At 41.7% G+C, this 26,592-nt stretch overlaps 1 protein-coding gene across 10 annotated transcripts in view; it reads right to left on the bottom strand.

The window, feature by feature from the left end:
- Positions 1–26,189, bottom strand: part of rims2a (regulating synaptic membrane exocytosis 2a) — a 149,747-nt gene extending 123,558 nt beyond the window's left edge. For 5 of the 10 annotated variants that reach the window (XM_044359015.1, XM_044359012.1, XM_044359013.1 and 2 more), the window contains exons 1-3: positions 25,784–26,188; positions 2,956–2,988; positions 1,983–2,075 (exon numbers count right to left, since the gene is read on the bottom strand). In XM_044359015.1, coding sequence (XP_044214950.1) covers positions 1,983–2,075; positions 2,956–2,988; positions 25,784–25,974 — 317 coding nt within the window. In that variant the 5' untranslated portion in view covers positions 25,975–26,188. Of the gene's footprint in view, positions 1–1,982; positions 2,076–2,955; positions 2,989–25,783 lie in introns of all 10 variants that reach the window. The other 5 variants (XM_044359014.1, XM_044359011.1, XM_044359016.1 and 2 more) reach the window with 3 other exon arrangements.
- Between the last annotated feature and the right edge of the window lie 403 nt (positions 26,190–26,592).

Below are 26,592 nucleotides of genomic sequence, written 5' to 3' on the forward strand. Positions count from 1 at the left end.
CAACTTAGAGGGCTGAAATTCATGTTGTCTTTCTGTTTTTAATAAGTAAGTCATATTGCAATTCACAAAATAATAGAAGTACTAGAAATCATTATAGACTCTTACTATGGCTTAATGCTAACAATGCTATGTAGTTCTTAACTTAAAGCTAAGTTACATCAATGGTTTTGTTTGCTACTAGGCTGTGAGTGAACCACGGATGTATTAAGGAGAACTCGGTGAACTCCACAACAAGCCCTGCCATAATATCACTTTACAAAGCTGTTAATGGCTAATGTGTCAGCAAACACTTGTCCAGCAGACACAGAGCAACATTAGCATTCATTTAGAATCAAGTTTCTGTCCAACTGACCAATGTTAAGTTTAGTTATCATTCCCAATGCCACTCTGGTTTCCACAAACTTCATAGCAAAATATCAACATTAGCATGCTAGCTACTCTATTATGTGACTAGCTGCTGTTTGGTGCTAAGGATGTAGCATACGGCCAGTTTATGGGCGATTTCTTTGCTAAAAACAGCTTCCAGTTGCTGCTGGAAATGAAGTTGATGAGTACATTAACACTGAGCCATATAAAAGTACCTTTGCGGGCGGTAAAACCAACTACATAAAGCTAAAACAGGCTAAATGTTCTGTAGTGCCGCAGAATTGGGTGATAATTTTCAGTGGATTTGTCAGTGGGAGCAAATCTTTTTACATCACACATAGTCATATACAAATATTGAATTGGTTTAGGACTTACTTGTTATTTTATATATTAAAAATGCTTCAAGCTGCCAAATTCCTTTTACTCCAGCATGTGTCCTCTAAGTGGCTAAAATTGACAATGGCTCAGTTCCATTTAAGTACCATACTACAGAGCTATCATGCACAATACCAGGGCCCTAGAACAAGCAAAACTAAATGGGATGCAGACATTAGGACTTTTTCATAGTTGGCATTATGACATTTCATAGCTGAAAAAGCTCAGGTGTAATTAATAACATTAACGATGGGTTGCATTCCACTGAGGTGGGCCTTGATCTTGGTCATGCTGGCTCACGTATGGCTTACTGTGACACTTTATGGAACAGAGCCATCAGCAGTTTTATTAGTTACACCTGTGTTTCCTGCTATGACAAGTCAGTAGTTCTGAGACTGCCTAGGTTATTTTAGGCTTGAAATGTGTCTTTTTTCTTCTCTAACTCCCATTACACCAAATTAAAAACAACACTAACTCTTCAGACCAATCTATCGTACAGTATCTTTGTGCAACCTGACTCAGGTGACTTGGTTCCACAGTGCTAATGAACGAACTTACCTGTAAATCAGTCTCTGATTAGATAGAATTTAAAAATTGGATGTCAAGTGGGAATAAATATGTAGATAAATCTTGCTGAACCTCACTGAACCACATGGCTGCAACCTGTGTGTGTGTGTGTGTGTGTGTGTGTGTGTGTTTAACTTTCCAGTTAGGTAGTTAAGTCTAGCTTATTTAGTCCTGTGATTTCATGGGGTTTGGCACTGGTAGCAGCTGTAAGACTGGTGGAGGACACAGGTTGTGGTAGCTCTATATTACTCTTTGTCCTTATTAAAATGAATCTGCACCAAACCTTTACAAGTACGTTGACTTGACATATAATTAACTGTATCAAAAGAGGCATTAATTCTATCCATGATCTTATTTAACATTAGCCAAGAAGCTATCATTGTGGCTGTTTTAATCACAGATTAGTGATAAGAGTATAGAAAGTGTTGCTCAACATGTATAACAACATGTAATGAACTCTATTTGTGTACTTGCATAGAATATATATATGCCTGATGGCATATCACTCCTACACCACCTCCCTCTTACATGCTACAACAAACATACTGAAAAATTGTGTAACATATTCTAATGTCCGCTAAGGTCAAACATACTGTGCGTCCAGCTGCTGGGGTCACCACTGAATGTTTGTGCCTGCTGGGTGGAGATCAAAAGGGGTCTGATCTATTACTTACGCGTCTGGCTCTGGCTCCTTGTCATTTTGGGACTTTTGCTGGGGCTGAAGAACGTTATTTACCAGCTCAGTGATCCCACTAAAGGGAAACCACCTGTTCAAATAAGCAAAGTGTGACTGGAAACATCGCAATGAGTCATCATGGGAGAAAACAATCTGTCCTGAAAAGGGATTTTAAGAAGCAGGTCAGATTTCTACGAAGTGAACAATAGCAGGGACATTCACTACAACCAGAGCAGAGAGAGGAGAAGGCCAGGACACGGGCAGAGCGGCGATTAGTGGAACATTGACAACCAGACACAGTGTCAGAAATACAGAGAGAAAGATATAGGAATAGGAAAGATAGAGAGAAAATACAGACAGATTTAAAGTAGAGGGAGAAGCAGGAAAGCTCTACAGCCAATGGAAATGAGAGCTGCATCAAACACTCAGCTGAGGGTAAAAGGAGTGTCATTTATTCCAGCTTAGTGGTGCAGTAGGGGTCAGGTTGTCAGACTGGGTTGCCCTACAAGTAGTTTTGGTCAAAATGCAGCCACAGCACAGGTGCATCTAGGCCACACTTGTGGTTGAATTACGAGGCTGCACAAGCCAATCAGAGTGCAGATGACACACCGGATGAGAATGAGCAGCCAGTTAGTGTTAGACCAGGGACACGGGGAAAGGGTTTGGGACCTGGCTATAACAAAGCTGGTAGAAAGGAAAAGCCGTTGTCATTGATGTCATGGAAGTCGGCTGTTTAGTGTCCAGCACAGAAGTCGACAATCTGGAATGATGCTACTCATTCAGAGTTTAAAAGAAATAAAAACTCCACTGTGCGATCGTCGTGCCACCGCAGCGGCTTTCCATGACATTAGTGACATTTCTTTCATTTCTCTCCCAGACAAAAGAGGAGAAAGCCACATGAAGCACACAGCACCGACTGACAGGAAGAAGTGTCAAAGCCTAGAGCACTCTGGGTAATGCAGTTTACTTACTGTGCCGACTGAGGCTTTGGTTCTTCTTTGATCCTAAAACATAAAAAAATAAAAAAAAGTGTGCACAGCTCAGTGCATACAGAACACAAAGAGATGAGGAAAACAATCTAGAAGACACAAAGTACTGAGACAACTGATGCTACAAAAGATGCGCATGACATAAATAAAACTTCAACTATGATTTGAATAATATCTTGGATATTATAGAGGATGATTTGATGAGGATGATGACAGTGCAGCGTTGATAATGGTAATGAGATAAATGAAAATATTAAAAAAATAAACTTTCACAGTGACTTTAAAAATGACAAAAAGTTTGGACTTAAATGTAAAAATGACTGCTTCATGTGAGTAACACTCTCTGATATGTACGAGCATGGACAAACATTACTTTTAAAGTCACTTTGGATTTCTACAAAAGGAGTGAATCTAAAGCACAGAAGGCAGCTGCTGCCCCAGGTGACCGTCCACCTCGCACATGTAAGTTTTTATTCACCACTAGGAGTTTTTCTAAGAGAAATCCATAATTAATGGTGACCTCCACCATCAGTTCCCAGAAATACAGCCAAGCATCTGCACGAGTTCAGAGTAAGCAGGACAGTTGAGTGACATTTGAGCACTGCCTTGAGTTGCACACTGAGCTGCATTTGAAGGTGAGGATAAAAGTAGGAGCTCATTTGGTGAATAGTTCAACTAAGCCGAATCAGCAACACATGCTTGATTAAGTTCCATAATCACTGATAGCAAGGCCATTAGCACATCAGCTATACTAGCTAAAGCCCATATATATGTCACTTAAAAGGTCAGTTCACCCAAAGTACAAAAAAACCACATGTTCTCATTTACCTCTAGTTTTACATAGCTATGTAGATGGTTTGGGTTTTATTTGTCTGGGCTTTGAGATATCGGTCTCAGATTTCTGCTGACGCCTCAATACAACAGCGGTGAATGGAGTTTCATTTGTGGTGCTCAAAGCACTGAAGTACTTACATTTAAAACATTTAAAGGGGCACTCCAGCAGTTTTACACATGTTATCAGTCCGGTTGTCATGGTTAGAGCAATTCTGTGAAAACAGGGAACTAGAAATTTAAGCCTTTCTGAGATTGACAGATTTTAGGGACTAAAACTCAAGATATCTCAGCCTCTGCACCTTCAATTTTGACAATTCTTTCAAGTGTAATACTAAATTGCTGGAGTACACCTTTAAAAGAAAACAAGTCCTTTCCAGAAGAAGCCCTATAAAAACTGCTGATAGGCCGTTCTGGGGATCCAGGGGAACAAGGGCATTGTTTCTTTTGTTTCTTTTTAAATATAGTGTTCCCCTCGCCCCCCTCACATTCACATTCATCTACTGAAAGTGGAAAGTTTCTCTGCGCGCACAGAATATCTGAGTTATAGGTACTGTATGTACCTACGAGCATGATTTGTGACATCTCAACTACTTTGGGGCCAATTCTGGTCCAGTATTCATGCAAGTGTGATGTGGAAACTTGAACTTGGAGACTTTACATAGTACATACGTATATTCATATATTCTGGATTTTTTTATGAGGGAGAAGGAGTAGAGGCATTTTTAAGGATTTTAATGAGGTAACTGAACTTTTTTGTGGAAAGTAGAGTATTTTATATACATCTTAAAAATGTCTGGAGGGGATCTTTAAATACCATGAGCACCACAAATAAAATTCAATGCACCTCCAGTATACTGGGGTAGTGGAAGAAATAAATAATATAAATAATGTAATATAATAATATCTCAAAACCTGGACAAATAAAACCAAAATTAGTGTCTACATCGCAGGATACCACTGGGGTAAGTGAGAAAATGCTTCTTTTTGGGGGGGGGGGGGGGGGGGGGGGGGGTTTGGTGACCTGAACAGCTTTTTATACCTCTAACTGCTAATTTCATATAAATATATATATATATATATATATATATATATATATATTATTAACAGAAAATCTGAGCCAAAAAGCCAGAAAATCACATATTTCCTATAGCACCATCAATCAGTTTGCTTCCTATAGCACAATTTGTTTCATTAGATAGACTCATCACAGTGATACATATGTCATATATAGCGTCACTAAACTTGAATAGTCTTCACTTTACATCATCCTCATGTGGAACTATCTTTAGAAGTTAAAATAGGTGAAACCAAGAATAATCAAGGCAGCACTCAAACACACACACACACACACACACACAGCAACCGCCACATGACTGTTTAGCATCTGTACACTATCTAACACTAAAGTTCAGCCACTGTCTCCAGCTTTAGGAGCAGATGTCACTTTAAGTTGCAGCTGAGAATCACACATTAAAACTTCACACACCTCATCACAACTTATGTTAAGTACATAGTCAGCTTTTTATAGTGGTGTGAAATAGAATGTGTTAATTGGATTTCGTCTGTTTCTGACTGAGACACGGCAACGTTTACGAACCTCGTTCTGTATGTGTAATCTGATTTTTTTTTTTGATTTTTACATTTGACCACCACTCATGAGTGAATTGTCCATAAAATGCCAGAAAAGTGAAACAAGTGACCATCACAATAGGTGACATCCTCATATTGCTGGTTCTTACCAACTGACGCTTTAAAACCCGAAGATATTCTACTTATAATGATATAAAACTGTAAGAAGCAGGAAATCTTCACATGTGAGAAGCTGGAACCAGCAAATACAACAACTGATTGATTAAAAAAAACTTATCTATAACTTTTGAAAAAGTTTATGTTCAGTTTTTTCCTCCAGAACTTTATTGTTCCTGGAAATGAACATTTAGAGTGTGTAGTATTAAAACGATCCACCAAAAAAAGGTTCCTTACTACTCCTATTCAATGACAGCTGAACATCTCAAACATCGCTGCCTAATAATGAAGAATTCATTCACAAAACTCATTACATGTCCATAGAAAATAATGTTTCGTGAAATAAAAATTCAATACTTCAGACCTATCCCAGAATGTACAACAAGAGGATGCCACTCTAGTCACAAACAAATACTGAGGCTGAGCAGCGAAGCCTCCCAACAGTCTACTTCAGCTAGAGGTAGAGCACACCAGAGCAAGAAATCTGTCTGTCTGATCTGTGTCAGATCGGTGAGAGAACACACGAGAGAAGATATAGTCCTGTGTACCCATCAGTCTCGCTGGTCTGTTTTCCGATGAGCCAGTCCATATTTATCCTCTCGCTGTGTTCTCCCGATGACCTGCAGCGCCGTTCTTTATTGATCCCATCAGCCCCGTCTCTGTGGTCGCATTACAAGCCTCATATTTATCTGATCGAGCCTGCTGCCTGCCTGCCTGCCTGCCTGCCTGGACGGCTGCCGGACAGAGTGTGTGTGTGAGTATCCGTCTATGCATTTGCGTGTGTGTGTTGCCCATATCCATGTGTGTACTGTACTCATACGTTTGTGTGTGTATGTGTGTGTGTGTGTGTGTGTGTCTGCACAGTGTATTATTTGACACGGGGCAGTAAAATGAGTGAGTGTAAAATGTCACAAGTGACGTATTCAGTATCCTGGCTGCTGAGGAGGGCTGCAGAGCAGATACAGTCTCTGTTTTCCATCTCTTTAACCTGCCCTCTGCTTCCCATGACCCCCCCCCCCCCCCCCCCCTCCTCCTATACACACACAAAATAAAAACAGACGCTGGTAAATAATTAGGAATAGGACTGTGTAAAGAGCATCAACATGTCTCAATGTCTGATTCTCTCTTGTTTGTGTCAGAGTGGCAGCTTTTTTTGGTTATTTTGGTCTCTGTTGTTATTTTGTTCGGGGTTTAGGTTTCCACCTACTCTGCCTCACTGTCTCTGTGTTGAGAAGCAGTCAGGTCTGACAATGACTGATGCTACACTGCTCTCTAGTGGACAGATGTGCTGCATAAACTTCTAAGAACTAGATTCCTGGAGTTTTATGAGAGGATGTTTAACAAGTTATTTTACATCATTGTGATCCAATTTCAATGCTAATGTTTAGCATCTTTTGAAACCTAAAATGAAATAGCAACAGATAGAGGGAAATAAAACTGAACTGTTAATTGTGAGAGTTTGAATATGCCTTAAAAAGTAAACAGCAGCCTTTTGTTATTTTAGGATCCCCTTCTAGTCATTTACCATTCTAACATTTAACCAGCAGGCAGGATACTCAGCAGCTCTAAAGGGTGAGGGAGCAGGGTGTGGTTATATTTACAAATTACAACTGAAAAAAATGTTCACTAATCAATCAGTCAATCAATAGAGAGTTAATCGTCAAATATTTTGAAAATTGATTAATCATTTGAATCACTTTCCAAGCACAAATGCCGGTACAAAGTCAACAAATATGAGTATTTCTGCTTTTTCCTAAATATGTCATTGTTAAAATTGAATCTCTTTGCATTTTGGACAAAAATAGCAACTTGCTGCAGTTGTGGGCTTAAATTTTTTCATATCTTATAGGCAAAGCGATTGATCAATATATCAAGAAAATAATCAGGTGTCAAAATCCAAAATCTATACGTTGCATGCATGCAGCTCGTGCATCACCCCTTAGAAGATAACACTGATTCAGTCCCACCAGGAACGGCAACATTTTAATACCGTGATACCAAAATACGTGGTCTACTTGTGAATGTAAACAAGTCAGCCGCTCTCTCGTTGTAGATTTCATTTAACTCAGATGGGAGTGACGTCCCTGAGAGAGCTGGGTTGATGCAGCTCCTTCTGTGCAAGCAGTAGGACAATTACACAGCGGGTTGTCACGAGAACCTGAACATTTTAGGAAGATCCCAGAGATTTAATTAATCCGAGCCCTCTGAAGATATCTCTGCTAATAAGAATAAGAGAGGAGAGGAGAGGAGACTCTTATAGAGACGTTTCTAACATGATTCCCTCTAAACTGTGCAACCTCTCTGCCTCTCTCTTTCACCCATAAACTGCTACTCGTGAGCCACAGTTGTGTTAGGAGAGAAATACATTGATGTGACAGCTGTACAACGAGCCCTGAATCATCACATTCCCCCACACCCAGAACAAGGTTGGCAACATGTCACATGCACCGCAGCAGGTCCAGCAACAGCTAATGTGTGTCTAACAACTTGTGATGGGCAGCAGAGACTGAAGCCCGCCTACTTAGAGTCAGTCAGTGGGAGGGGACGCGATAATTCATTAAGAGTGTAGTCAAAATATTTAGGCACAGACTGTCACATAAACTGACAGATTATGAATAGCTTTGGTGAAAAATAAATGTTATTTTGCAAAATCCTCAGTAATAACTGACTGATGGTATGAAGCAGGATCATCAAAACCAGCATTTATGGTTCATGTGTGGTCCAAAAAGTAAGTAATAAGTATCTGCCCAGCATCAAACTGCAGACAAAGCTCATGACTAGCTAGTGAAGTTGGTGGGGACCAGAATATTGGACAGATGGCCAGAAACATTCCTCCAAATGAACGCTAATGTTGCTCCGTGTCTGCTGGATGAGAGCATAAGTGTTTGCTAACGTATTCGCCATATCAATGTGATAATATGTCAGTGCTGTGTTTCTTGTTTCGCTGCCCCCAAGTGGCCAAAAAAATTGATTATTACTGCTTCAACTGCATGGCTCGTGTTCATTGCAATTAAGGAACATGTCATCCGGTGCAACGGTGCAGCTCATTGACGTGTTTTTATCTATATATTAACATGGCAGAGAGGAACGACCGGGCCTTTGCTACACAAATGGGATGTGTTAGTATGATGAGTGCATTGCTTTAGGTTTTAGTATTTTCATTAAGAAAAAAAATTTAAATCACCGGACTTGTCCTTTACACTTTCTCCAGAAAAACAGTAGATACCAACGCAGGAAAAAAAAGATGCAGCATGAAGCGTTTCCATCCGTTTGCAATCTTTAAACAATCTACTTCTCTTCGTTTTAGACGCTAACGGCGGACCCACACGCAGTATTCTCTCTGTCACATTGTACTGAGCTTCCACACATGCAACCCAAAGCATAATTACTTTCCAATTACCTCCCCTGCCCGGCCAGTCGCTCTTGCAGGTCTCTCTCTCTCTCTCTCTCTCTCTCTCTCTCTCTCTCTCCCTCTAATCCTGTCTTTGAGCAAACAACTGCTCAGCACTCAACTCTTTCTATTTCTCTCTCAAAAGTCAGCCAGATGTTGGGGGGAACAGCTAAGAACAGTGGGATATGGTCAGATGTAGCGGTGCTCTCCTCGGGGAAAGTGTGACTTTTCACTGATTACCAACTGCAGAAAAAAAACAAGGCTCAACATGGCTCCCAGCTGGACAGCTAAACATCCCTCCAAACATGTCTGTGTCTTCCCTCATTCATGGTGTGTGTATTTTTATATAGAGAGAGAGATATTCAACTATGTTTTTCTGGATGCTTTCCACTCAGAACCTTCTTGCAGAGTGCAGGTCAGGCTGACCGACAGCACGGCTCAGTGGAGACGCTCCAAAGAAAATGTTACAAATGCATCGTGAAATGATTTAGATATTGGCATCCACCTGTGCTTGACAGTTTAAAACAGATAGTGAGATGCAACCTCATCTTGGCATCAATGCTGTAGTAGCAAATCTGTGATAGAGGATCTCATGGCTAAGCAGTGACCCTGCAGGCCCTCTGAGTCCACTACTGACTGAGTGATAATTGGATCATAAGGGAGTAATCTGGCTCAGTGGGTAAATACCAACTACATACATCATTAACACCATCCCAGCCAGTCAGTACTGCCAGGAGATGAGGTTAATGTCTGTCTGAAATCACTCACAGGCCAGTGACCTATAGGGAAAACTCTCATGTGAGGCTGAGCACTGCTGTATACTGTTATTGTCTTGGACATAAGGGTGTGATATTAATTTAATACAGGACCATACATGGATACAGTATATGATGATATAATGCATACAGTGCAGTGTAAACAATGTGCAAGGGTGTAGGTTTGGGTTCAGCAGTTCCTACACAAAAAAACTGAATGCATTTATATACATTTATAACAATTCTGCAAATAATTATGATTACATTTTATAATAATGGTGGCATTAAGAAAAATGTAAATGTAAATTGAAGCATTATTAGTGCACTACTTAAACTACACTAAACACTACTTAAAACCACACTTATGTTTCCTTGATAGTGACCTTATCCTTTCTGAGAAATAATTTTGTGTTTTCATCTTAACTACAAAGAGCACCGTTTGATTGGTGTTCAACTCTAGCTTCTTTTTCAGAAAATATTAATAGTAAATAAAAGCATGGATTCAATTATTTTTCTTTTTACATGCATAGGAGCTGAGATTGCTTTTTTCAGCCCTGAGTAATGCCTGCAGTCTTCCTCTCAGGCTGCATACAGCCCCAACAACCTCTAGTAATGAGACAGGGTAACCTGTATGTTGCCTGAGAGGCAAAAACTAGGGCAAAAATATATCTATATGTACTAGTCCTCAAGCAAAATTGCTGTGAACCAGTGTAAAAATTGACAGCTGAGGTGAACATGTTAACATTTTATTATTTTACAATATAACATTTCTAGCAACTCTTCTTTAATCTGGATTGTGTGCAGCTGGACCATCGGAGGACAATGTTCAGAGAGATTTTTGTGAAAGCAAAGTGCTAAATCAAACTGAAACAGTTCAAATAAATGCTGAAATTGTGCCTCTAAAGAAATGTCCAAAATGTGGAATAAGGAGATGTTGGATACCACTGGGACCAGTAGCAGAAACAAAAACATCCGTTACTGTAAAATCTAGTAAAAACTCCAAGTACATGATATTCTCTCAAAAACAGCTATAGGGTGTGTTCCTATACTTCATCCAGCCACATAGGGAAAATCAACAAGACTATGTCAGCATTATCCCTGCAGGATATATAAAACAGAAATCCCCCATTGTACCACCTCTACTGTACATCACCTGCAAATCTCCAACAAAAGGAGAGAGTGCACTAAAAATAGCACCTCATTTAAAGACAGACGATTAGGTTTTGAGCCACCTGTTCATTCTACCTCTCCAATAAATGCCAGGAGAAGTGCTACTTAACACTTTCTCTCCACCTCAGAGAGGATTAGGGGCAGGGGATAGAGCGCTGATAACTTCCTCTGGCACGGGGCGCTGGCACAGCGCGATAGGCAGGGCAAGAGGGACGGCGAGAGGGCAAGCGCCTCGGTGTGGAGGGGTTGGCCAGCTACCACAGCTGGGCCTTAGAAAGCACAGATAGGATTGAATCCACGGGGCACACTCATCAGAATAGGCAATCTAACAGCGCACAAGCCAGACCTCCTGACCAAGGACTAATATTCAGATTGTCAAACAAGAATTGGCAACAGCAGATTTTCTGAGCAACGGGGAAGTGGCTAATCTGCTGCCAAATATAACTAAAATCCATCTGTTTCCTTAGATTACCTGCCAGGATTCAATTGAGCTGCTCCATATCTCCCCTCCTGAGAGATTTCCAAGTGGCAAAGAGTCAGCTAATCACCCAGCAGCCCACGCATTCACAAGTGTATTTCCATGCGAGGCTTACTGGAAACATATGTACAATATTCATTTTAATACAACTAGTTCATTACACAGTGAGCGGTTTACTCAGAAGCAGTGATACACCATGTTTGTGTTCTTGTATATATATATGTGCTTGTTTGCTTTGGTAACGGTGGTTGTAGGAACGTGTCTTCCTTTGTACGTGAACGCTTGGTTGCCTCCTCTGTCAGCCTACTTTTATTCATCCTGACACAGATACATTTTATTCTGGCTGGGATCAGCACTTTCTTGGCAGCTGACATTGTCCCATGCTAACGTCACACCTCCTCCCATACACGGCTGAACAGCTCCACTGGGAATACTCCAGAAAATCCAGCCTCAGCCCTAACCCCACCGCGGCTAGGTCACCGCCCTCTGCGTTAGCCCCCATCTCCGGCTCCGATAGTCAGACAGAGGCTGCTGACTGCGGCTCACTGTCCTCCTCTAACCCTCCACTAAACACGTTGAAGCATCAAACCGCTCCTCGAGCACCAATTCTGTCCAGTCTCGCTATCGCCGTATTATTTCCAGTCTCATAGTCAGCAAAAGCCTAGTTTCAGCCTTTCCTGCTGGTTACCCTGGTGAGGGACTATCCTGTAAAAAGGAACATCTCTGGTTAAACACCACAAAAACTAGTTGTGAGCATCAGATAAAAAACTTCTTGCAGTAGTAGTTATGATAATGATTATATCCCAATTCTTAAAAACCTGCCACTACTAAACCTCGCCCTCTACTCTACTCTTGAACACATACAAAACCTCTCCAAGACAGTGTTGTTTCTGACTGGGAGCAGGAGGTGGGCTGTACTGAAACTGCAGTCAGCTGTCTGTGTCTCACTCAGGGCTATAATAATAGCCTGGCCATGGCTAACAATAGAGAGGTAATGGATACCCTGCCTATTGTTGGCTCAGCCTGCTCTACTCCTTCCTGTCCCAATTCATCGCTACAGCACGTCACTATTAGCTCGCTTAACTAAACTGCATACAGTGTACACAGGCAGACAAGCAGAGGGGCAATCTGATATCACCTCACCGCTCTAAGGCCACACCCATCACTTTGCTAAAATATGCCATATGATGTTACACACCGCTGAAGGCGCTGAGGTATCCGTTACCTCGTGAAGTTATCAGATTCTGCATAGGCTACATAAGACATAAGGATCAACACGCTCAGCCAAATAAACAGATGTGGCCACAATACTGTACCACTGAAATTAACTTGAACTTGACTCAACATCTGCCCGATGGCGGAAAGATCTGTTTGACTTTGGCTGCTGTAAAATCCCAAATCAAAGGATTCCCTTGCATTAGCCGCCTCTCCGCACAGATTTAAAGCCAACCAGCCAGCCAACCATCCAAGCAGCCGCCCACTCGAGGATAAGGCGACCAGCTTCTACTCGCCGTCTACAGCAAACACAGCCAACCCCTCCTCCTCGCTGCCACCCTCTTCATGGCCTGATGCCTGGCTGACTTTAAATGCCTGCATTTCCTGCCTCGAGATACTACTTCAAATTATTGTATTTATGTTTCATAAAGGAGGATTTCTATGGTTCTGTACGGCCACCACCACCACCACCACCACCAACCCCCACCTCGTTCCACTACTACACAACCAGGCCATCTCGGCATCACCATGGCGATGGCGGCAGTATCTCAGTGGGACGAGTGATATTAAGGGATTAGTGGGAGATCCTCCATCAGACTTCGGTCGAGGGGCACAATCCCGGGATCACAGCGTCAGCTCTCTCTCTGTCTGTCTCTCTCTTTCCTGATCAGTGTCAGATGATGAGGATGAAAAACAGGCCTCCTCACTGTTATTTTCATTGTAGATCGTACACGCTAGACTACACAACCCGAGCAACCGTGAATATACCCTAACGCATGCACACATACAGACACTGAATCTCTGGAATAATGCATTCAAAGCTCCAACAAAGCCACCTTCAGCCCTAGGCAGTGTGAGCAATGGTCCACACACTCTATATGATGTACAGTATGCCCTAGTGTAGGTTACATGGTAGTGGCTGTGTGTAGTGTTCAAACAGTGGGCTTATATAAGGGCTACGGCTGCATTAGTGACGTCATGATTATGGCTGCTCTTTATCCTCCCTTATTTATGTCAGTCGGCTGCTTCTGTAATCTACCTACAGCAGCATCTACATCTACTGTACATGTAAAGCACTGTAATGCTACTAAACACCCAACCCTCTGGTCCCTGCTAGACGTCTAAGAACAATAAGACAATTCAGTGTGACAGGAGGAGGAAACACAAATTATTTGTAGAGCAAACAGATACAAAAGATGATTAAAAACTAGCAGTTTGACAGGAGTACAGTAAGTGTATTCTGTGATAAAAGTGTATTTTCTTTAAAAAAAAAAGATAAAAAACTCCCTATGATGTGAACAGGGATTGCATAATCAAATGTAAAGTTTTCCAACAGAATCACTGCATCAATCATTACATAATAAATTCTACTGTCTGGCTGTGAGGCCTCTACGGAGCTAATGTGTGTGTGTGTGTGCTTCATTTAGAGTCTAGCAAGTCTGTGTGTGCGTGTGGTGGACAGACGCATGGCGGTGGCGTTTGTTTGTAGACAGCACCGGATAGTTTGAGTTTTTTGGCCACACAAAGGCGTATTAGAAGGACCGGGTAGGCAGCTCGCACGTGTTTGAGTCACCAGCTTGCACCTGCTCCGACCAGCTGAGTCTTGAATGAGCAAAACACGGACAGACACACAAACACACACAGGGAAGAGGAGATTAGAGCGCCCTGTGTAAACTACCGCTAGTTTACACACACACACACAGCAGAGCATCTGTGGGGGGGGGGGGGGGGGGGGTGAGGAAGGCTATTAACAAGTTATTTTACTGCTTGCTCTGATTTAATTCTCTTTTTTTTTCAATTTAACAGTCATTTGGTTGAGGAGCAATTTTTATTTCCATGGATCTCATGACCCTAATTTAAATGATTAGAAAATAACAGAACTCAACAACTTCATCATACAGTATATGCAGTATATGAATTACTTTTCTATTCAGTTTCCCTCTCGCCATCGGGTCAAAATCTGGGACGAAATCGTAATAAGAGTTTGTTCTGTGTTGTGTCTCTTTTTAAGAATCCGCAACATGAAAACTATCTTATTTTTGGGTCTTAGTTTACCATAAATAGGACTTATTAAGGTGGCCCATATGAAATGTATGAGCTTGCATTCCAGGGTGAGTCGAACTTTACTCAAGTTGTGTTCTGCACTAAAAAAACTTCAAGAACTTTTTCCTTAGTTGGAGTAACATACACTGAAGCTAGTGTGTTATAGATGTTTTGTTAACAATGCTGAGAGGCCTGGCCAACCAGTGTGGTTCAAATTCATTTCATGGAAATAAACCAGGCCAGACTGGACTAGCTTAGTCTGGTAGATTGGACTCTGAAAACTTTATTTTATTGATGTCTGTATGGGTAGAGCCACCAGGCTAAGCTTAGTATAAAGACTGGGAGCAGGCAGAAAAAAGTTAGCCTCTGTCCAAATTTAAAACCACGACATGTCGTCTTTACATTTCTGTTTGTGTACAGATTAAACAAACATGATATGACGTATCAGCTAGTGAGCTTTAGGTGCAGGACTGGAAGCAGGAGGAAACAACGAGCCTGAATCTGTCCAGAGTTAAAAATCCACCTACCAGCACCTCTAAAGCTCACTAATTAATACCTTATATCTTGTCAAATTTCACATAGCTTATTACATGTAACAGCATTATGTAATTAAATTGTATCTGTTACAGTTACTGAGAAAAAATATGTAATTAAATTGCAGCTACTAATCAAAATGTTGGTGATTACAAAGGTTAAAAAAATTTTATGCATTGTTTTTGATTGGTTCTCTTGTTTGAATTTGCACCGCCTCTCGTCTGTCAGTCAAATGAATGTGCAGTTCAATCACCAGTCAGCATGGAGTTGACCTGAATGTGGACTCGGTTTGAGATTATGGTTAAAATTTTCCTTTACTGCAGTCAGAGTTTGCTGTTTGTGATCTACATACTTATGATTGATTTTGCTGGTTGTGCTTTAAAACATTTCAATCTTAATTCAAGTTATATTGAAGAACATTTAATAAAAGTTTGACAGTGATCAGTGTAATCTGGTTTAAATTTATGTTTTTAGGACTTTTCAGCTTTTTTACCCAGTAAAACATTTGTTAGAAAAGTAATCAAGAAGTAATTAAATGTAATAAGTTACATTACTTTGATGAAGTAAAGTAGTGAAGAAAATAGTTACATTTTTAACAGAGTAACTAGTAATCTGTAACCTATTACATTTAAAAAGTAACCTTCCCAACACTGCTTCCTCCTCATTTAGCTTGTACCAAATTGCTGTTGAAATTGAACAACAAGCTAATAAGTGAGCATGCAAACAACACTAGCTGGTTTACAAGAGGTGCGTTAATCAAAATCAGATAAGTGAGATGAATACAACTGGGTTATTAAAACACTGGCCAGCGCACGTTAAACAATAAATACAACAGTCCAAACTGTGATGACACATGGCAAACAGTTATAATGAATGATAATTATGTTTATCAAATTAAGTCTGTTTATAGTAAGGGATTTCAATTAAATAATTTCTTTACCAATGCACATATTTATTTAAGACTGATTTGATCAATTACACCGCACTTTCATCAGCTCTGTTGATTAGCTGAATTGACTCTCTCCACTTGTGGAGGTCTTTTATCTTATAGTCTGTCCTGTAAGCCTCTTTGTGTTGCTGCCTGACTTTCCTGGACGCCCAAATGACCGTAGGCCTTGCTGCCTGTTCAGATGGCTGGCTGCTTGCCGGCCACTGCAGAAAGCTGAATGTCTCCACTATTAATAGTCCAACTAACAGCATGAGGGTTCTCACTCTTTGAGTGCAATCAGCATGAGATGACCTGGTGCCACGTTCCACCTTTAGTAACTGGCCATTCAGGAGCCTCGTCTCTCACTTTCTCTATTCAGGTATCTCTGTCTATCTCTGCTGCTTTCAGTCTCTGTCGCTTTCTGGCACTATCAACAAATACATACAGATTAAAAACTCACAAAATTAGACGGCAGAGGTGACCATCTCTGTGTCACGCGTTTTCAGGTTTGTGTTCCAATTTGAGATTACGCTGACTGATTTCGCTGATTCACACATCTTCCACAGAGAGGGAACTAACTGATGAAATCACCTTGTGTGGTCCGGTCAGAACAAAAACCTGGACATCCTGGGTCCTCCAGGATACGTTGTTAGAGACCTCTGCTGCACAGAGTGGAGAGGTGTCTTTTCTCTGACCTTTCAGGGTTCAACAATCATAAAACAAACCCTGAGGGAATGTCACCGAGGATAAAAAAGCCACCACACCTCTCTGGCAGTAACTATCTGCACTGACACGGCACCTGTCCTACAGCCTTGTCTTTGAAAAAACAGTTACAACACATATTTCCTATTTCTCTTTCTCAATTAGTGTCTGTAGTGTGTCATTACTGTGTTGTGCTGAATTTGTCTCTGCTGTATTATCACACTAACCCGGGCTTTTGAGAGATACATTTAACATCAACGCTGCCAGCTATTCTATAGCAGGCACATATGTTCCTCAGAAGCATTAGGCTTCCCTTAGAGGGTCAGATGCTGTATATCTTCCTCTACATTGACTCTACCCAGGGTGGATGGGCAATAAAAGTGATAAAGTGCCCCCTTCTTGACCCTGCTTTCGCTTTCACCTCACAATTCTTCTCCCTCCTAAGCTGGAACTACTTTTCACATTTTCTATTTATCTCCTTTTTCCTTTGTTTTACCCCTCTGCAAACTACTATTCGGCTCTATCTGTATCTCTATTGCACTGTGTTGCTTTCATTCAGGCTACTCTTGCGCAGCATGCTGTGAGGCTTATGTAACAACAGGCCAGATGTTCTAGTAGTGGAGCTGTACTTGGGTTCTGTTCAGACTGTCCAGGATCACTAGTTGCTAATGTTGCATTCACAGATTTTTTTTAGCCATGCTAGTTGTGTGCTAGGGATGACCAAATACCTGCAAAACTAATGACATTCCCATCAGCCTCAGCTGTGTTTAGCATTAACTAGCAAATGTTAGCATGCTAACATGTTAACATGGTGAACACATTATACCTATGCTAAACATCAGCATGTTAGCATTGTCATTATGAGCATATTGGCATGCTGATGTTAGCATTTAGCTCAAAGCACAGCATTATTCCTAAATAGCATAGTTGTACACTCTTGTTAACACATATAAATCTGAGGAAAGTGATGAATTGCATCACAGTCTTCTATTTTTATAAATTTGCACATGCAAGCTGGAGCACAACCGATACAAAAATGTACTATTGCTGCACTATGCTTGCTCAGAACTTAAGATCATCTTTTGTATATACCAGATATCTGCCTGAAATGCTTCAATACAATTGCTTGAAGCTCTGTTGACTAATTATTTAACAGACACAGTGAAAAGGGATCATGGTGTGCTGCAGTGTACAATGTATTATACATTACAATAAATATACAACATCCCTTATGTACTAGTTACCGCAACCTACTTCTCATTCTAAAACATTTTTCTACTGTCATGTTTCGCCAAGGGCATTTCAAATTGCACAGCCGGGGGCAGGAAAATCCCTTCAAAATTTGCTTGAGGGATAAGAGCCCAGAAGATAATAAAACCTATGCTGACGAATGCAGATGTTATTTAGAACAAAGCCTGAGAGACAATAGAAGCTGATGCTGTGCTGTGCCACGCAGGAGAATAGCAGGCTATGGGAGATGGCAGGCTGATTGCTTTGTCAATGGGGACTGAGGCTGTCATATCAGCAACGGGACCTGATAGCATCTCAGACGTCAATGTCTCTCCTCTCATTTTCTCTCTGATGTTCTTCTCTCCTTTCCTGTCCTCTCCTCTCCTCTCACCCCTTGTCCCTTCTCATTTCCTCTCCTCTCTCCTATCCTAACCCGGCCTACACTTTCCTCTTGCCCTGCCCTCTTATATACTGTCATATCCCATTCTAACTTATCCTCTTTTCTCCTCTCCTTTCCTCTCTCCCCCAGCCTAAACCTTGTAAGGTCCTCAACGGAACAAAAAAACAGAATCAGTCAATGTGTTTTCTCACACATTGATTCAAAGGACAAAGTCTGATGTAGCTTATTTCTCTGTCACAGATAAATTGTTATCCAAAAACTCACATAAATGAACCACTTAGTTGCAGTGACATCTTCCTTCATTTTGATGAACATAGGTACTATAATGTATTATGAGCCAATTCTACATACACTGTTGCCGTACCCACTAGTGCACCAAAATGTGTATTAACAATATCCAACAATCGCCCATGTTTGAGTAAGTTTGCTAGAAACTACAGTGACCTGCTGCTTTTTAAACCTGCAGAAATCAATACTTTTTATGAACAATGGGTTAAATGACTGTGTAATGAAAGAGGTGTTGCAAGCAGTGACCAACACACAAAGAATTATGACCTGACCCAACAGTTCCCTTCAGCGCTACGCAGGATTTTAGCATTTTTCACCTCTTTGTTTTGGTTTTAAAACCCGCAACTTTTCCTTCAATCTCACAGCTCTCGTCAACTTGCCTAGGCAGCTGTTTTCAGCCAAAATATCTCTGATAAAGTCACACACTACACATCACATACCCAATACTAAATGGTGTAAAGTTAGCAACTAACTGGTGAACATAGGGGAGCATTTATCAGCTAAAGACAAAGATATTTTTTTCAGAAGGTGAAGGTGAAGACCACAATAGAGCTAAAAGGAGAGAGAATTTTATACTTTGTCAAGTAGAGAGAAACCCAAACTCCAAATGAATGCTAACATTGCTCCATATCTGCTGAATGTGTAAATAGACAACTGCTAGCTAACACATTAGCCAGGACAACTTCATAAGGCTATATTATGTCAAACGTGTGTGCAATGTTCAGCTTGGGGCCAAAAAAAATGTATTAATCTTACTTTAAAAGTGAAACTCTATATTTCTGAACTGTCTTTACAAATGGGCTAAGAGTCACAGATATTGTAGGGAAGTCAGAAAGTATTGAGTGACAGAATAACTTGATTTTGGTCATTTCATGGTATTTGTAAACAATAAGAAAGATATAGAACACAAGCCTTATCATTTAAGTCAACTTTGCTCTGATTATATTTCATGATAAAAGTAATGTTTACTTTGATTTAGCCAAATTAAATGTGTAGCATAGTTAGCAGTGAGTGCCTTTCAGCCATCTGCTGACATGTATAGGATAAAATAGACTGGAAGGCAACTATATAGAGAGAAAGAGCAGAGGCGAGTTGGGTTGGAGGCAGTTTAACAGATATACTAGGTTAATGGCTGAAACTCAAAAAAAAGTAGAGGGACAGGAGAGCACCAAAAGACCTCAACACTAGAGTAATGCAACTTTACACCCACAACAGCACAGCTTATGAGCAACTTGTCAATATATTATATATCACTGTAATGATGGCAATTGTGTTCTAACCAGATTTCCTATCCAGCTGAGCCAAACTACTTGACAACATGCCAACCTTCCATAACCAAAACACATTGTTACTTTAATTAGCATGATGATGTATTCATTTGGCGTGCGTTCTGCTTTACAGAGTCAAGACAGCATCCTCTCTTTCACTTTCTCTCTCTCTCTCTCTCTCTCTCTCTCTCTCCTCTCCCTTGGGGGAAGTGAAGGGGGGATGGGAGTCTGTGGAACGCTCATGACAGAATCTGCTCTTTGCATGGGAAGGCGAGTAAGCATGGGTGAGTGAGCTGAGGGAAGAAGAGAAAGGCAGAGAGAGAGAGAGAGAAAGAGAGGGAGAGAGAGAGTGTGTGTGTGTGTGTGTATATATGTACTGTATATTGTCCAGTGGGGAGCTTCTGAGCATTGCCTCGCCTCATTTCACAACCATAGGTCTCTCTCTCTCTCTCTCAGCTGTTTTTTTTTTCAAATTCAAATTTGCTTTATTGGCACGAACATAATCAAGCACAGTGCTGCTAAAAGCAGGTTGTACAACGTTTTCAGTGTAGGCATAATAATTCATACTGTAAGAATACTACACTATATTATTACACTATGTACGCTACACAACATACCGCATAATACGGTTGCAGGCAGATTTTGAAGGAGCTCGATACAGTTTCATGTGTTGTTTACTCACAGGCTGTATTCTGCTGCTTCTATGACAATGTCAGTTTTATTCCACAATATTTACTTGGGTCTGAGAGTGTGTTCTGAGTGAATTCTTAGTATTTTGGTAAAGATGTTCCTCCATCTGGGCTGCAGTGTTGTTCTGTCTCTCGCTCTTGTTTGCAAAACTGACACAAGCTGCCAGGTTTGCCTGCGTCCACCAGTCTCAATATCCCAGTTGTAGTCGCTGTGTGTTCGCCCGGATAATCTGCCACTTAGTATTACCTGTTCAGTGCTAAAAAGCATTGAAGGTTACTTCAAAGGTGGGACTGTAGAATGGGAATATCAGATGCTCAGGCCTCTCTAACATATGCGTATGTGTGTGTTTGTGAGAGTGCAGCACTCTACCACTGCTACTCTCTTTCAGATGGGCTGAGATCCTATAGCCTCCAGGGACACAGGGCCTCTCTGTAGCTCTGACCCCAGCTGGTACACAGAGCTCTCTAGCACTATCAGATAAATGACCAGGATGGGAGGTGGGGGGGGGGGGGGCGGGGTATGAGGTGAGTGAGTGTGCATATGTGGTGGGGAAAGAGGGGTGGGTGGGGGTAACAGAAAGAGGAAATGGGATGTAATCAATCAAAGCTAATTCTAGGTCAATGCTCTTCATGTTGAACACACACACACACACACACACAAACCCGCTGCACCTTTCACCATAACTGTTCTGTGTTAACCAGGAATGTGATGCATTTTTTTTACTACTCATTGTAGAGAGAACTGATAGTTCCATTCATTATGAAATAATTTAAATAGTTACAGTATAACAATGTGGAAATAGCACTGGGAAATAAGGCTGAAATTAAAGGGACACTGGACCATTTTTACACATCAAGATCAGTTGTCTCATCATGAAGAGTTAAGAAAATAGTTGTATTATGTCTTCTGTGGCTCTGGAAGGAATTTTCCCATTTCTGAAAAAATAACCCTGATGATTGGGCGTGGAGACAACAAATGTTGTACAGTGAGTTGACATTAAAAACTGGGGCATGGAGTTTGAAAGACGTGAGCTCTTACCAGGTATGGTGGGTCTAAAAAAAAAAAAAAAAAAAAAGAGTATCAAGTTGCATTATGGGATTGAAGGATACTATGTTTTTGGAGCTTGATCCATATTAGAAGCTAAAAGTCGGCATAACTCGGCCTCTGCTGCTTCAATTTTGACCATTTTTTCTTTTAAATCGGTCTCTCACAGTCCCCCAGTTCAATTAACTGTAATACAAAATAAATATAGTGCCCCTTTAATTTCACAGTATCACTACTTAAATATATTTTTTTAATATTGATGCATATCATGACAAACAGTGAACTAATTCAACATCTAGTTTAGTTAGAATTCATTACATTTTGCTTGGAGTTGTCAATCTACAATTATAATGATACAATTACAGTGAAAGTTGATGGATAATAATACTGACACCCTAAATGAAAATAGTGTTTAAGTCAATAAGACAATTTTAAGATGTTTTATCATCTCTGGGTCAAAAATGATCTCAAATATAGGTTCAAACTAAATGTATATACTAAATGTATGTACTAAACTCTTCGATAAAACATCCTAAAACCCTCTACACATTTTGGTCCCAGCTACAGGAAACACTAGAGGCACTCGGGGCATCCTTCATTTTTGTGTCTCCTGAAACAAAAATGGGGGTGTCCAACTAGATGGCAGAACAGCAGACACCTCAGAGCCCTGGAATAGCTCAGTGGGAGTCCCTCCTACAAGGCAGCCAGTATAATTAGCACTGTCAAAGGAGGTGCCTGAGCAAATGACACAGTCCCCCAAATCCATGAGTTGAACACTGTCAAGAGGAAAGAAGAGGGACTGGGATATTTACTGGGATGTTAGTAGAAAGCAAAACATGAGACTCTTTGCTTAAATTAGTCATAGCTTCACGCTATGGTAATTAGCATCTAAAGGTTATAGTTGAAACATCTTTGTGTGGTGGGATAGAATGCGTGTGCGCATGTCTGCTCAGATATCAGCTCATGCCTTCATAATACAGGTAACACTATATGGAGCGAAAGAAATAGAAGGGGGTGACAAAGAGAGCGAAGAGGTGTAACAGAGAAAGTCAGAGTTAGGATGGAGAGCATCACCACTCCCTCCCCACCCCACTCCCTTTACTCCAAGCCACCAAGCAGAACCAGGAAGCAGCCCCGGAGGACTGGAGGAGCAGGGAGAAAGGAGAAGTGGAGCTCTGAGCATTCTGTGGGTCACCCCATTGCAGGCAGCTGATGCCTGCCTGAAGGATACGCTGTGTCTGGGTGGGTGGGGGGTTGGGGGTCCCATAACCATCATTACTGTACTGCTCAGGGACTCACTGATGCATGGAAAGCCAAGCTAGCTGATAGCTCTGGCGGGGTCTGTTTAATGGAACAAATGCACCTGGAGCCATGCTTAACTAGTGACGACTCTGTTCACGTTTGTGTGAGTACAAATGCTGAGATTCGGAACTACTGTACATATACTTTTATGTCTGCAGCTTCGATGAGCTTTCTAGGTTATAATTCTAATACTGAACAATGTTAATGGTTTTCAATGTGGTGTGCAGCATATGGACTTCTGATTGGTGCAGCACTTTTCCTACATGCAGACCCACATACACAGGCCTACTAAGAATGAGCAGGCTGAGAGAGAGGAGCTAATTACATGCGAGTCAGCAGCGCTGGATTTCCATCCACGCTCTCTGTAGCACCTCCAGTGAGATGACAGCAAGTTGGCAAGCCCTGCAGCTGGAGGCTTCTCTCTCTCTCTCTCTCTCTCTCTCTCTCTCTCTCTCTCTCTCTCTCTCTCTCTCCTCCATCCCTCCATCTTCCCAGGATTCCCTCTGTTAGATTACACACTTCGATGTTCAAACTGCCACTTTCCCGAAAAGCCATCCAAGCTGCTGTAGGATTGGACCGTGACTGCGACAGCGCAGATGCACAGGCTATAGGGTTGGGTATGTTGCGGTGTGGGTGTTTTGTTTCCGACACTGCTGGAAATGCTACGAACCATCCAATGACAAGTTAATCCACTGCGGTTGTACCTACGCCAGGGCTGAGCATATTAACGCTGCTTTAGGATATGTTGTGCTTGTGTGATTCATAAGGTATAGAAAGTGGGGATTTACTGTTTTGATGACTCATGATGAGTCACCTTGTCCGTATAGACAGAACAAACACAGTAAAACTAACCAATATGTTGTACGAAATATTGAACCAAAACTTTACTATGAGACCAAGAGGTCTCCTTCACACTTTTGACTGATCACAATCTTTCAACAAACACGACAAAATGGTGTTAACTCCACGTCTTTTGTCAGCTGTTATATGCATCTGCAGTACAGCATGATGGTGAGATGAAACTCCAAGTAACCAAGGCATGCAGGAGAGAAGCCATACTAGTAACATAATTCTCATGCAAATTAGCACGCAAGAAATCAGCACAAAGGACTTTTTGACCCCCCTGACATCTTGCATGCCTTCAGCTTTTGTGGCCTTCAATCAGTTACCTAACATTATGGTGAGACAGTAAGTCAGTCATGTGCCTTGCAAAGAACAGCCTCTTCTGCCCATGCTCAGTCATGACACGGCTTTGACATCACTGTCAGACTAAGAGTGACTAAAACTGACAATCCCCTTTACCTCAGAGAAAGAGAAATAGGAAAAACACTCAGCTATTGGGGAGGAAGGGGAGGAAGAGGAGGGGGGGGGCGCAGTATAAAGGGGAGGGATGGCGGAAAAGGCCTGGATGATTCACACAGCTGAGGTAGCCGTGTCTTGGAGTACATGAGTCATGTTTATCATGCAGCAGGACTAGGTAGGGATTGCACAACTTTCTCTCCATTAGGAATGCTGCCTTAGTGCAAACATTTACCTGATGATGGAAAACAACCGCTCTAATGTCTCTTAAAAGCTCCCAGTGACAGAGGCACACGCCTCACCCACTGAAGTCACTGGCCATGCTGGGAGGCGACAGCACCAGTACAGTTGCCAGAGATCTCTAGTAGAGATTTGTATAGATTTACTCATCAGTTATCAGCTGCAGCAAGCAGCCTGGACACAATATAGAAGGTTATATTACTGCTGCACTAAAATGTAAAAAGCAAGCAAGAAAGGTAGTGAGAAGTGCTAAGTATTAGGAGTGAGAGTAGCCTGCATTGTTGTAAAAAGATCAGCTTTTATCTACATGCAAGCGTGCAAGCATGTGCATCTTTTTCAATGGAGAAGGGAAACTAACAAAAAAATCAACAGGATGGAAACATTTAAAGCCAATGCCCGGAAATCCCTCTCTCCTCATTAGCCTGGAAGGTCAAATAATTTGTTTAATTAACAATACATCAAGTGAGTGTGTTTTTATAACCAGGGCAAGACGGCAGAGTGTAATATTCCGCCATAAAACAGAGTTATGGCTCACGTAGTAAAGGTTAAAGGGATGACGGCGGAAACACTCCGGTCCACCTTAAAAACTAAAACCCTACAGTGGACAGCGCCGTGGTGCTGAACCGCTCTGAGCGACATCTGTACACAAGAGGAGCAGGGAGGAGGGAGGGGGTAGTGGTGGGGGTGGTGTTAGGGGGGGGGCAGGATCTCCACCGAGACTTTAACGTTGAAATCACACACACCCTGCGTGCGCCATCGCCACAAAGGACACCTTAAATGATCTTTCCAGTGTCATATTGTGTAATCTCGGTGACGTTCGTGGGGAAAGGTTAAGCCATTTGGCGTGCTTTTTACGTGAAAAATGGCGCCCGTTGCTGCTAACCCAACCCATCATAGTACAGCTATACAACAAAAGTGGAGGAAAGAGGTTGGAGAGCATGCCGCATTAGAGAAACGATACTCCACCGTTACAATAAAAAGTAGGCTGTTTTCTAAAAAAAGGGGGGGTCGAGAGCAGTCGAGGGAAAGATTCATCTCACCTTCGGCCCCCCATCGGCTACTAGTCGACTATTTAAGCTCTAGCTTGGATGTCAAAGAGGCAACATGAGCCACCAGTATCTCACAGAGACACAATTATAGAAATTCACACGGTAATAACCCCACAAACACCCGGGGTTAGCTATATGACAGCAGCAGCAGCTCCCCCACTATCACCACGCTACATATACAACAAACAAAACGCGGTTTCTTACTTTAACATCGACTGTTCCTTCGCTTCCTCCTTCTTCTGTCGGTCCATGACACCGAGGATGATCTTCCTCTCATCCTCGGTGAGGTGGCTGAGGTCCGGCATCTCCGGCATGGCGCCGGCCGCTGAGGCAGCAGCAGCAGCAGCAGCAGCAGCAGGGCCAGCGCCGCCCCGGGGCCCTTGTGGAGCAGACATCTTTTACACACAGTGGCTAAAAAACGAGAAAAGGAGCGTCAACCAGCAGCATTTCTCTCTTTTTTTTTTGTTACATTTCATGCCGTCAAAATTCAAATTGGCGGTCGGGATGTTGCTGGAGACACCGTGGCTACAGACGGCATGACATCTTAGTTAGGAGTATCATGCACATACACTGTGCTGCAGAAATAAGCGTCAAAATATTAATTACAGGCTTCATCCTCATCTATTTAATGCTCATGATGAGGTTTGCAAATACGCTGCAGCCGACTGCCTGCAAACGTGAGGCTCGCAGTATTTAAGCTGTTGCAGGCTGAAACGCCAAATTTACACATGAACATTACTGACACAGAAAACACTCAAGATTAGAAATGGATGCCCTTAAAAGAAGCGAAGAGCAAAGGCTGTAGGTTACAACCTTCAGGTAGTATTCCAAACACAAGCCTCCATCCATCCAGAGATGAAAAAGTAGGAGAAAGAGGCTACAGAGGATTAAAAAAAACCAACTCTTGCCTTTTATTTTGCAGTCATGTTAAATCCTGTCTAACCCATCGCTGCCATCCTTTAGAAAGGTTGTACTCGCATGTTGGAATAAAAGATGCCAGGTCCGTCCTTGTT

Source organism: Thunnus albacares, chromosome 8, assembly GCF_914725855.1.
Source record: "Thunnus albacares chromosome 8, fThuAlb1.1, whole genome shotgun sequence".
In the NCBI taxonomy this organism is placed as follows: Eukaryota; Metazoa; Chordata; class Actinopteri; order Scombriformes; family Scombridae; genus Thunnus; species Thunnus albacares.